This window comes from Rousettus aegyptiacus, unplaced genomic scaffold (genome assembly GCF_014176215.1).
Source record: "Rousettus aegyptiacus isolate mRouAeg1 unplaced genomic scaffold, mRouAeg1.p scaffold_m13_p_12, whole genome shotgun sequence".
In the NCBI taxonomy this organism is placed as follows: domain Eukaryota; kingdom Metazoa; phylum Chordata; class Mammalia; order Chiroptera; family Pteropodidae; genus Rousettus; species Rousettus aegyptiacus.
Window position 1 is genome coordinate 17,618,144 of NW_023416287.1, and position 13,193 is coordinate 17,631,336.

Consider the following 13,193-nt stretch of genomic DNA (forward strand, 5'->3'; position numbering starts at 1 on the left):
AATCCAAGTATTCAGCAAGAAAGAAATACTCTTTACAGTGTATCCAGAATGAGTCTTCTAAAACATAATCTGAACACATGCCTCCCTGCTTAAAGTAGCTCTAGGTCAAACTTGGGTTTGAATCTCAATCCTCCTACACATTAGCTAAACCTAGGCAAGGCAATCGCTCACTCTAGACCTGAATTTCTCATCTGTAAGTAGTGTCACATACATACAGAGGTCCAAAAATGACTAATAATGGTAATAGCAATGCCTGCGACTCTTCAATACCATATGCTAGAACTTCCAGTGTTACCCCTTTGTAACTATCACCATTTAAAAAAATTAATAGTGTATACTCTGTATCATACCTGGTACAGTTCCTTGACTTATATTTCCTCCTTGACTCTTCAAAGCCATTCAGTGTGGTAGTTATTATTCCCAGGTTCACAAAGAGTGTATGACTTACCTAAAGCCATATAATAAAATAATTTGTAACAGCTTTCTTTGTAATAGCCCCAGATTGGAAATAATTCAAACATCCTTCAATGGGTCACTGGTTAAACAAGCCGTGGTACATCCACACCATGGACCACTACTCAGAAATAAAATGAACAAACTATTGATACATGCAACAACCTGGATGAACCTCCAGGAGACTATTCTGAGTGAAAACAGCCAATCCCAAAAGGATCGGTTCCAATTATATAACACTTTTGAAATGACAAAATTACTACTAGTTGCCTGTCACTTATTAGAGATGGGGGATAGAGGAGAGAAATGGATATAATTATGAACCAGCACAAGAGATCTTTGTGGTGATCAAACATTTCTAGATATTGATTTAGTGGTAGTTGCATGAATCTGCATATGATAAAATTGCACAGGTCTACACACATGCACAAATGAGTGCAAATGTGGCGAAATCTTAATAATTATAAATTGTATCAATGTAAACTTCCTGGTTTGGGTATTGTACAATAGTAAATGCAAGATGTTACCTTTGGGGAAAACTGGATGAAGGGTGCATGAGACCAACTCTCTGCACTATTTCCCCAACTTTTTATGAAGTTACGTGTACTAATAAAAAGCATTTAAAAAAAAAAAGTATCCAGGCTTCTGTTCCACAGCCCTCAACAGTGTGCCATCAAAAGACACTAAAGTCTCTGTCTGAAAGAGTCTGGGACCCATATTAGAGCTCTCCCTTCACAGGGATGGAATGTAATCCACTGCTTGTCCTCTTTCCTTTAATCAACATTTACTGAGTGTCAACTGAGAGGCCTTGTGTTGAAAGCTGTGATACAAGATAAATGACTTATGACCCCAAGTGAGTTCCCAACCTAGTGCTAATAAAAAGGCTTAATACTATAAGAGCATTGGACAGGAAGTAAAAAGAATTCTGTTCTTATGGAGTCACTTACTAGCTTTTTGATTTTGGACCAATCCTTTGCCTTTTCGTGTCTTGACTTATCCTGTAAAATTCAGGAAAATGGAATACATATAAATATATATTTTAAACTTAACCTGGGTTCAGGAATATCTGGAAATTACCTTAAATTGTATGCAGAAGTATGTAAGTAAATCACTTACATACTTCTTTCATTGTTGTTTTTTCCAGATTCTGGGGGCTTATTGACCCATAAAGAGTTTAGAATAACTGAATCTGAATTTTGGATTTAATCTCTAAGGCCCCTTCCATGCTAACATTCCACAATTCTAATAGATCTAATAGATCTACAAGATCTCTCCTTCCATCTCTATATTCTATGATTCCAACAGAGAGGGAAACCTCTCAGGACAGGTAATGAACTCTTGTGGTACTTGGAATTATAAAATGTCTCCGGTCCATTTCTTCCATGATTCCAAATACCACAAGAATACATTCCCTGTCTAAGAAGACAATTCAATTTTTCAACATGGAATTCTAGGCTCTTTATGATTTAACTTCCAACTGGCCTTCCAACTTCAGCTCTCATCCCTTCCCCATGCCCCACCCACTCCCCTGTCCAGCTTGCAGTTAGCCAGCTCATTCATTTCTTCAAGAGAATCTGGAAACCTAGATTGCAAGTGAAATCTCCCAGTTTTTACATGGCAGTAGATAAAAAACATTAAAGAACCATTGCGATGACTTTCAAGGTTTTCAGACTCTGGAAGAGAGCACATCCTATGGGGGAAGCAAATTTTATATCAGGGCCATTGGTATATTGATGGTTGTTAAACAGGCCTACTCATTCCACAAAGAGCTCAAAGGGACTGCAGGAGCCATACAAAATTTTTCATATGGGGCCCCTGTCTGTCTCTGGGCCTTGATTTCCCTGTCCAACAGAATATATCACTTACTGAAGAGCTGTCAGAGGTACCTGCTTATACCTGCATCATCTCACTGAATTCTCATAACTTCTGTGAGAGCTATTTTGCATTACTTTTTCATACTAAATCTCGTGTGTATTTTAGATTACGGCACATCTCAACTCCAAATAGCCACCTTTTAAGGGTTCAATAAGCACACGTGGCTAGTGGCCACCAAAAGGAGCAACGCATTTAGTGTATTTACTAATCCTGACGTTTAAGAGCCAAACCTACGAGCCGCCTGTCCCTTGTTTTCAGAGGACACGCAAGAAATAATAATGACAAAGTTCGTGAGCATTTTCTTTGTGACATACAAAAGAAGGGCAAGTTTCACTGTTTGTTGAGGATTTTACACACACGTTATATTTTGTCTTATTCTCAATAAGGCGGGAATGCCCTCTCCTTTTGACGGAGCAAGAAAAGTTTCTCGAGTGCCCACTCTCAAGGGCCCGACTGGCGCTCCGCTGTACCGCGCCCGCCACCTGCCGAGCGTCAGCCACCACGAGCCTGTGGCTCGCTAACATCCTAATCTGGATCAAGCAGGTGCGCGCGCAAGGTTACGCACGCATTGGTCACCTGCAAGCTGAAGCGATCACTGCGGGTAAGAACCACTTTGGGTTCTGGCTCTTCCAGCTCCTCCTGAGACTCCCACTCTGACTCCGACTCCGGCTCAAATTCGTGCACCGTGACGCCACCATCCCAAAGATATTTCACCCTTACTTTAAACCGGGACAGCGTGCTCGCAGTCTCCTCCTCACGCGACTTTCGAACGCGAGGGGGCGCCACTTCCTCGAGCTGGGACTCAGCTTCCGGGCGCTCGCGCGCCGACCTCATCATAGAGCTGCCTGCGAAGACTTCCACTTCCGTCGGCCCCAGGCGCTTCGCTGGTGTAGGTGAGCTGTAGGCGCTCTCGGTCCGCCCCTCATCCGCCTCAGTCCGGTTGGCGCGCGCTCTGCCCTTTAGCTGGAAACGTACCCCTCCTCACCCCCCCCCCCCCACGCAGACGCAGTGCCGAGGCCGCAGCCGCAGGACAAAGAGTGACGCCCAGAACCGGAGTCATGGTGGCGACCGAGCCGGTATTGGCGGCTTCTGAGAGCCCCGCGCCGCCGCAGGACAAAGAGGAAGAAGCTGGCCCGAGCTCAGACCCGGAGCGTAACTCTGCGGGTTCTTCATCGACTCCTGAGGCTCCACCGCCTGTCCCCGAAAACGCCGCGGTCCCTAAAGCAGTCTCTCCACCTCCCGCGGCGGCCTCCGCGGCACTGGAGCTACCTCTCGGGCCCTCATCCGTGGGCCCCGCGCCGCTTGCCGAAATCGCTCCGCGCCCCGCCCCTGGCGGCTCCCGGCTCGGCCCAGAGACGTTCCGCCAGCGTTTCCGACAGTTCCGCTACCAGGACGCAGCGGGGCCACGGGAGGCGTTCCGGCAGCTGCGGGAGCTCTCCCGCCAGTGGCTGCGACCCGACATCCGTACGAAGGAGCAGATCGTGGAGATGCTGGTGCAAGAGCAGCTGCTTGCCATCCTGCCCGAAGCGGCGCGGGCCCGACGGCTTCGCCGTCGAACGGATGTGCGCATCACTGGCTGAGCAGCGCAGCTGCGGGTTGCCTGGTCCGGGCGCTCCCTGGACTGGAGGGATGTTGGGGCCGGGGGCCTGAGCCTGGCTCCCCACTCCGCATTAATGAATGAGTTTTGGCACCTATTGTAGTCTAGTGTGTCTCTTTCATTCGTTCTTTACTGGGTTTATTTTTCCAAGCATATTTCGAACCTCTTTTCTGGCTAGTTGTGAAACCAAATTGGTCTCATGAGAATAAAATCTTCGTTTTCTGATCACTTGGCCTTCGTTGGCTTTCACTGGGTCATTATGTGTTGCCTAGGCCTGGGTCTTCAATACATCTGGGAAATTTGTTTTCTTCGCGCACTCCCAAAGACCCCACTTGGGTGTCCTTTATTGAGTCTGTGTAATGAGGGTTCCATGTTTGCCCCTATCTCTCACTAGAACTTGAGCTGGTTTTTGTACCTCAAAAAAAAAAAAAAAAAAAATTGGTACGTCTTGCCTTTTAGGTGGTTGTAGGATCATGCAGGCAAATAATGGCTCCATACCAACGCTGCCACCAACTTATTCCAGGAGCCGGCCCTCTGGGCACAGGCTTCCCCCAAAGCCCAAACTATAGAGCTATTTTAATAAGGTTCTGTGCAAGTCCTTAGAGATACGCTGATTCTTGTGAGCTCTGGTTTAAACCTCCAGACTCACCTTCCTTGCCAAATTTTAGGCCTCTATAAGGGCTTATGCAGAGCTGGGGTGAACTGATGGATTTTTTATATTGCTGGAGCTACGCATTTTTATTTATCCAACTACCTGCATTTTTTAAAAATTGTTTAGAAAAGGAAGAAGGAATTTGGGAATAGGGAAGTGCTGCCATAAAATCTAGAACCTACTCTCTTCCTTGAATCTTCCACCGTAGGCAGTTTGGATTAGTCTCAGAAGGGTACTATCTGTAGTGGGTGCCATCTCAATAATAACAAGGAAGGCCAAACCTGTCTTCCCCAGCACTGCTTTCAATAGTCAAGTAAGCCTGCAGCTGACACTACAAAGCATGAGCCAGACTGGGTTGGAGGCCAGTGTGGGACATTTTACTTTTGCACATTACAGACAGACAAATTAATTCAAAAGTATTTTGCATATTTTCTTGGGATTTAGGATCTTGAGCTTGCATCCATCTGCCTCCTTGCAGAAGATAAATGTTTAGAATGTAAAAATGTTTAGACTTCTTTAAAAGATGTTTATAGAAAAGCAATACACATTAATTGGGAACTTAATAGCATAACATAGCAACAAAAACCTGTTTTATTTTTTTCCAAATACATATACAGAAGTTTGCATGTTTTGCAAATATTGCTTCAAAGCAACATTTCTATATACAGCGCCTTCTGTTCTAATAGCGCGTAAACATAGATATGTATCCACAGTGCAATGTTGGCTCATCAAGGGTCCACCTTGCATATACTCATGACTTAAAGAAACAAAATGATTAGTCAAACCAGAAATGTTTTTGTCAAGGCAATTTTTTTTTAAGGTGAATAGTTTTTCTCAAAAGAAAACTTAGGTAGTGTACGTATTTCTAAATGGTAACAGTAACATTTGCAAATAACAATTTCCAGTGCTCCAACTTGGGGTTAATTCAACTTGACCCAGCAATGAGGATGGAGCCCCTCAACATGGCTTTAAATTAGGGAAGCACACTGAGGTTATCAGAAATTGGAGTTATCCCTGCTTCCCTAAGGACAAAAGTCACAATGAGTGAAAGATTATTTCTTTATAAAACTTAAACAATAAACCCAATAATGGGCAAAATTAGAGTAATTCACTTTCTGCGTCCATCTTTAAAAAAGACATGAGATTGACTACCTTAAAGCTACAGCTTCCCCAGATGTGACGCTCAAACTTATTTTTAGGGGAAAAAATCGGTAATAATGAGTTGTCATACCTCACAGCTGTGGCTACAAAAAAACCATCCTGTTTCTTCCCTTTTCAGACAAACATCACACAATTCTTATAATGAGGCTGTCTGACAAATTATGCAAAACAGATGCCATGCACACTCCTTGAGTGTTTCTTTCCAGACCAGAAACGCTATTAGCAATGGGAAAGAGCCTCTTGTAGAATTGTGTCAGCTTTTCTATGAATGTCATAACTACATGTATTCCTTCTGATGGATACGCTACAGCAGGTAAACTTGTCCTAAATTCGTTTTATAATCACATGGTGAACAAAGCACTAGACAGCATTCCCTGAAACAGACCTTGGTACAGAGGCCTTCATGACCACAATGACCTATGCCTTAAAAACCTAACCATTCCACAGATTGCTGGAGATACTGTCATTGCTATTGCGATATTGGCTACTTCACGTTTACATAGTAAATATTTGCAGCATAAAACATTACAGATTCATAAACCCATAATTAACTTGTGAGTGTTAATGGACAACTGTGCTTTTTTGCCTTTAGTGATAAGAAGAGTAAATGGTGAACGGATCACTCCTCAAAGCATGGAACATTTTCTTTACCTTTGCCTAGTAAAGAAAAACACCAATATAGCAATTACACGTGGAACCGTAACCTATGAGAGTAACAAATATTGTCTCTAAAGATACAAACTGTACCTGGACCTTAAGCAGCATAATCACCTTGATCTCACAAAATAATACAAAGAGGAAATGTAAAGTGTTAAAGTATATTAAAACCTTTCTGAAAATGCCACTACTGAACATACACCCTTCAGAGAAGGAGGAACGCGGCACATGTAGAATCTTGTTTGTTTACAATATAAAATAAGGTAATTCCCCAAACCACATTCTTTGTAACAAATCTTTACAGTGAAAGAGTTCAAAATTTGGGGAAACATTTTTTGGACATGAAATAGACCTGGGAAGCTATCAATATTAAGAAGTGGGTAGAAAACGCTGTCCTTTGGATTCCAGACCTCACCTGCTTCAGGTTAGCATTCCTCCTAGATTCTTACTACAGTGAGATTCTAGTTCCTCCACAGGCTGTATGGGCTCTGCTACAAAAGACACAACCTGGCCAACTCTGGGATGAAAGCATACAAAACTTGTCCTGGTACCATGAAGTCATGCAAGAGATGTGAGAAAAGTGAAGAGTCCTAAAGAGAAGGCAGGGCAGCCAAGGCCTCTGCTCTTTACCAACCTTCACAGAATGGTGAAATCACGACATTCCCAAGAAGCTGGAAAAATTAAAATGACGCCTGCTACCTAAATCCATGCCAGGCAGAAACCAAAGGCTTGACATGTGCCCCAACCTGACAGAAAAGTCAATTAAATAAGCTGCAAGTCGAATTTACAACTGTTTCCAACGAAACTTTTTGGCTCTCATTCCATTTATCATCGGTGGCACGATTTCAAGTGAAGTTTGTGCAAAAAGACTCACTCCATCCAACGATGTGCACAGAAGAAGGGAATCCCAAGAGTCTATTTGCTACCCTCTTGGTAGCTTCAAGATCAGAGTGCCCTGCCCTCCAGCAACCAAAATGGCCTCTTTGTCCAATGTCCATCACACCCCCTGCCCAGATCCCTGAAGTCAGTCGGTGTCACGTGCATTCAGCATGCTAGGTTTATTTATTTAAATATGCGAAGTTCCTCCTGCATGCGCCCCAGGATTGTGTCCCCATTAGTTCTGGGTGCCCAGTTTCATGTTGAGCAGCACAGCGCGATCTGCTGCACCTTGCCCAGGTCCGTCAGCAGCTGCTTGATGCAATGCTTGAGTTGCGGAAGCCTGGCCAGTGGCTCCGGGGGCTCCAGTTCCCCAGTGTAGTCTAGCCAGCTCTCCAACACTGTGGGAAGAAGAGAGACAACCCAGTGAGTTTCCAACACTTGATTTGTAAAACTGTCAACAAAAATTTCAGCACCATATCCTATCTGACCAATGGGAGGCAGGAAGGGAGGCAACAATGACTCATCACCCTCTCTACAAAGTATTACCCCTAGGACAAAACTCGAACGCTTTAGAGCAGCACAATCCAAAAGAACTTTCTGTGACAATGGAAATGGTCTGTCTGTGTTGTCTAATACAGGAGCCACTAGCTGTATGTGGCTACTGAGCACTTAAAACAGTGGCTAGTGCAAATGAGGAACTGAATTTGAACTGCGTTCAATTTGAATTGAACAGCCACACATAGCTAGTGACTACTGTATTAGTGCGGCTCTAGAGTCTAGAAAGGCTTTCTCAGTGTTACTGCCCAATCTTTATAAGGGTTTCCCATGATGGAAAACAGAGAGCCTGGTATTTTAGGCTCCTGTTAAGAAAAATTAGAATCTAAAGGAACTCAAAAAGGTCTATTTTTTTCACCATAAATTCTGATTTGCTTCATATTGCTATCATTGGTAGCACAGAATACTCTGATTTTAGTTTTTCTTTAAATATTTAGCGTAAGATGTCCTGGTACTAACACACTTAATTATAATTGGTTCAATATCTAAAAAGCTGTCATGCTTCTGAGAGCAGGGATTTCTCTAGAGGATGTTTGTTCTTCCCCAGGCTACTCCCTGAAGCGCTGGCATCTGAGGAGAGGCCATCCAGGAACTCTGCATCTCTGACAAAAGCCGGCCCCCCCAGGTAGGCCCTGTGTTTGCCCCAGCCTGCCTGTAGCTTTTTAAATCCATTCTCCAACCTATACTGAGCGCCTTCTGGACCCTGGAGCCAGAGGTACGGAAAGAGGAAGACCCACCCCATGTCTGTACGGAAAGAGGAAGACCCACCCCATGTCTGTACGGAAAGAGGAAGACCCACCCCATGTCTGTTCCCCAAGCAGCTTGCAGTCTCACACTCCTCTCCCCTCCTCAGACCCAGCCCTCCGCCATATTTCCTACTTTTCTAAACCCACTGTTTTCTGCAAGTTACTTCTCAGAGAAGCCTTCCCCAACTCCACATTGAATCTGGTCCCTATGTTATGGGTGCTGTGCTATCACATGTTCTTCTCCTTTAGAGCACTGACCATAGTTTGTAACCATACATAATGGGATGATTTAATTAATATCCATCTCTACTATGAGATCAAGCTCCATGAAGGCAGAGGCCGAGTCTGCCTTGCTCACCATTAATTCCCTAACACTCAGCTGTGCCTAGAACATAGCATTCAACCAAGGCAGTGAGAGAATGCAGGAAGAGCCCGGCCGAATGCCCCGACTGCTCAGGCTCCACAGAGCTCACCTTCCTCCCTCTATCAGATTTCTTGCTGGTATTTGGGGGGTTCCAAGGAGGAGGAACCTTCCCTCCTCATCATCCCAACAAGTACAAGGATCTGAGAATAAGAAAAATAACACTGCCTTCTCAGACTTGAACTTGAAAGCCAAGAGTAAAGAATCAATGTCACATGAGAGTGATTAGTGGACCTGAGCAAGGAAACTGCCAGTGATCAGTTCCAATACATTGGTAAGGGAGGGAGGGAGGAAGGGAAGAAAGGGGAGAGAGGGAAGGAGGGAGGGAGGGAGGAAAAAACTAGAAGGAGACAGGGCAGTGCTCGGCAAAAGGGCACAAGAATAAACAAAGAAAAGTCAATGCCAGAAGAGCCCATCTGGGTGACTCTAAAGAAGACACAGTTGGGGCTGGCTGGGCTGCTTCCAACACAGAGAAAGAATGTCAGCCAATCAATCCCTGGTGAGATGCTCCTACAATTGCTGAGAGGCCCCTCTCTTAAGGTCACCATGACTACCATAGATGTGGTTCCAGAATGTCGCCAAAGACATTTCCCAACACTGTGGTGACCCAAGAGGCATGCGTAGGGAGAAAGAGCACCAGTGTGGAAACTAGAAGAGTCTGAGCATGGTTCAGAGCACTGTTTGGAGTCTCTAAGCTGGAAACCATTTCTAGTTTGTAGGGCTGAAGACCAGACCCAGAACTGTGGGAACCAACTGCATCTCTTCTGGACCCCAGCATTCAGCAGGCCAGCCTTTTTTCCATGACATATGCTGGACCCCCGCCCTGTTTTTCTTTTTTAAGGAAGCTCAACAGCTTCTCAGCAATAAAATGACAGCAAGCAAGGCAGAAGGTTTCATTTCAAATGTACTCTCCCAGACCATCTGGATAGAGACCAGCGCTCTATAAAGTAATGTATTTTCTTAAAATACTATTTTTAATGCTAAAAGATTCAGTATTTTCATGGTCATTAAACACCTTTTGTCTTTTAGTTTTATAATACTGTTCATACAACTACATAAATTATTAAATAATGATTAATATTAAAACAATGACATTTTAAAATATATATCAGTCAATATAACAGCTTACTCGGCTTCTTAAAAAACAATATTGTACCCAAATTCCTATATCAACTTTGCTTATCTTGATGGTATTTAGATGAACTAAAGAGTTCACTCTCTACTGTAGTAGAAATAAAATGAGATTCTAATGAATCGATTAAATACAATGCAAAAGTCTGTTTAACGAAAAACCTTTAAACTTTTATAATTGATTTTCATGCTTCCTTGGTACCTCTTAGGTATGAGAACATGAACAGAGTATGTGGCCCCAAACCGGCAGGACACAGAGCGGGTCCTCTGGAAGGCCACAGAGGGGAAGCCCAGGTTTATGATCCTTGCCACACTGGGTGAGCCCAGGTTTATGAGGTTTATGATCCTTGCCACACTGGGTGAGCCCAGGTTTATGATCCTTACCACGCTGGGTGAGTCCAGGACTGGGGCAGCCCAAGCAGGGCAGGAAGAGTAAGGCAGTGAGTAAGCAGCTAGGCTCTGAAATGTAAATCTTGTTTCCATGGTGATAATCCTCCTCTTAGGGACCCAGAGCCACTCCTCCTGCCATTCTCTCAAAACCTACAATTTTCAGTCAGGCATTTGATCCTCTTTTAGCAATCTAATAGGGTTTTCACAGACAGTGGCATCAGTTACAATTCTAAGGAGACCAAGCAAACCTTTTAGAAGCAAAAGAAACACTCACCCTTCCAGAAATGCCCTCACAACAGTCCCTAGATTAGCCCTCTATTCCCATTGCCTCAGGTTTGCCTGAGGGGCAGGACACATGCATGAGGGTATGTAGGTCTCTTTCTCTTTCTGTCCTCCAACAGAGCAATCCCTTTTCCAGTACAACCAGTCTTCATATCGTCCACTCTGAGTCACCCCCTCTCCAGCAGAAAATTCTCTCCTCAAGGCTCTGCTTCAGTCCCAGCAGTTCCAGGAGACCTCCCTGTTATTGCTTCCCTCACAGTTCTCCCCTGGCATGGCCTCAGCCATTCGCAAGTCCTCGTGACCCTAGCTTGTGTAACAAATAGCATTTTTCTGAATTAGTTCATGTTCAGTATGTTATATCCTCAATAAAAATAATTAACAGCTTGACTGCACTCGGAGTCCTTAAACAGAACATTTCTTAATCAGTCTCCATTTTAAGGATGAAAACAAATTATTAGGAAATAAGTGAATAATCAAGAAGGAATTTTGTCTTCAAAAATCAAACTGGCAACTTCCTGGGGATCAAAAGAAACTGAACATGAACTACATCATCATGCATTCTGTCCTCCAAGCCCATCTGTTACCAGTGATATCTGGGAGAAGTACCCAGGGGCTACACAGATGACTCAGTCGAGTTCTTACATCCCTACTGAGGAGAAGGCTTCATTTTAGATTTTATCAAAGGTTGAAATAAAAGGGTTTTTGTTTGTTTGTTTGTTTGTTTTTTCAGATTAATCCTCAGATATCCTAAAAACTCAACTAAGAACTTGGTTGGTAAAGATTTGCTCAGCTTGCGCACTGCCTGCAGAGACCAGCTAGTCTTCTGCACACTCTCCTTTGCAGATGTGAGGCAGGACCCCTGACATCACGCAGACCTCAGAAGTATCCAATAAATACTCCAAGTAAGGTCTCCCCATCTTCGGGGGAGAATGGAAGTGGGTGAGACTGAAAAGAAGAAAAGGCAAGAATACGGCTGTCCCTGGAGAACCAGATTCGGGGGGTTCAGAAAGCATCCCATCCTAGTGGGCTTACAGTGCCTGCCAACAGGCAGAGAGCCAGGGAAGGAGCCCTACCATCCAGCTCCTTCTCAATGGAGTCCATCCTATGCGTGACTTCATCCTGAAGAGATTCCACGTGGGTCAGCAGGTTAAACTGCCACTGGTGCTGGGAGCTCAACAGCCCCTCTCCACCTCTGTCCAGCAGCTTCCGAGCAGGGGCTTCCTCTGGTAGGACTTTTTTGGAGACATAGTCCCTCACCTGGGGATGCAACAATATTTAAGTCACTTAGTAGCTTCCATTCCCTTCTCCAACCACCCAGTGTTTGCAACCATCTGAAAAACCAGTTGCGATTTGAACATTCCAAATCTCTACCTCACTTTCCTCCATCTCTCCCATTTCCTCCATCTCTCTTGTGCACTGGGCGGAAGCGTGCCTGCTATACCAACTGCAACCCCCTGAGGACAGCACAGACATCTGGCTCAGAGGGCCCCACAGCTGCTTTCCAGTAACTGGTCCAATGCCTGCAGCCTGAAATAGGCCTTGGAATGGCTTCCAGAGCCCTGAGACCAGAGTAGACCAGGGCAAGTACAGATAAATATTCGTATATGAAAGTCAGACAAATTAGCTTTAAGTCCTAGTTCCGTGTCTTGTTGAGTATGTGAACCTTTCTGAGCCTCAGTTCCCTCACAGGAAAGATGGAAATAGTAAAATCTACTTTAAAGGTTCGTGATGATGAAATGGGGTAAGGTTTACAAAATACAGTGCCAGCCTATAGCCAACCTGCCATCAATGAAAGAAATTTTTAATTCTGGCTGCCTTGTTATTATATGCCAGATGCTGCTAGGAAATATGCCTAGGACAAACCTTTTCTGGGGTTTGTGATCTCAATCTTTGACTTGTTCATTTGAAATGAAACAGATTCTAGCTAATATTTTAGAATTTACTATGTACAAAGCCATGTGCTGCGAGCTTTTCACAGATACACTGCACAATAACTAAAATGGCACTGTCATTTGGGTGAGGAGACATATCTGAGGAGGTAAAGTGACCCACTCAGAATCACACAGTAAATGCCTGAGTTGAGACTTGAAATTGGGTCTCTCTGCAAAGACTGTCCTTACCAGCCTTGCCCAGTACTGTTTAGATACTGGCAAGGGCACAGGCTGAATGAGGTACGATGCCCACCCTTGAGGGGCTTATAATCTAGAATGCTCTCTCTTAGCAATACGCAGCATTGTATCTAATGATGGTGATACCAACCCACAGAATAAAATCTGTGAAAGTAAGGACAACAAGGGTAGAGAAACTCTCAAATCACACAGCCTGACACCTGAGAACACGGCTGAATGAGACCAGTGAATAGTTAAAAATGACAACTTTGGCAAGAGGTGACAC

At 44.2% G+C, this 13,193-nt stretch overlaps 3 protein-coding genes across 9 annotated transcripts in view; 1 reads left to right on the top strand and 2 right to left on the bottom strand.

The window, feature by feature from the left end:
* Positions 1-438, bottom strand: part of CNBD2 (cyclic nucleotide binding domain containing 2) — a 60,088-nt gene extending 59,650 nt beyond the window's left edge. For 2 of the 3 annotated variants that reach the window (XM_016127254.2, XM_036229454.1), the window contains exon 1: positions 351-438. The gene's annotated coding sequence lies outside the window, so the exon portion shown is untranslated. The remainder of the gene's footprint in view (positions 1-350) is intronic. The other variant, XM_036229455.1, reaches the window with a different exon arrangement.
* Positions 439-3,096: 2,658 nt separating this feature from the next.
* Positions 3,097-4,153, top strand: SCAND1 (SCAN domain containing 1). The gene is made up of 2 exons (XM_016127256.2): positions 3,097-3,221; positions 3,332-4,153. Exon 2 carries the CDS (start codon positions 3,387-3,389, stop codon positions 3,906-3,908), a length of 522 nt encoding a protein of 173 aa, XP_015982742.2. The 5' UTR covers positions 3,097-3,221; positions 3,332-3,386; the 3' UTR covers positions 3,909-4,153.
* A 987-nt stretch (positions 4,154-5,140) lies between these two features.
* The window catches only part of PHF20 (PHD finger protein 20), a 104,858-nt gene continuing 96,805 nt past the window's right edge, over positions 5,141-13,193 (bottom strand). For all 5 annotated transcript variants that reach the window (XM_036229453.1, XM_036229452.1, XM_016127246.2 and 2 more), the window contains 2 exons: positions 11,873-12,056; positions 5,141-7,672 (listed from right to left, as the gene is read on the bottom strand). In XM_036229453.1, coding sequence (XP_036085346.1) covers positions 7,530-7,672; positions 11,873-12,056 — 327 coding nt within the window. In that variant the 3' untranslated portion in view covers positions 5,141-7,529. The remainder of the gene's footprint in view (positions 7,673-11,872; positions 12,057-13,193) is intronic.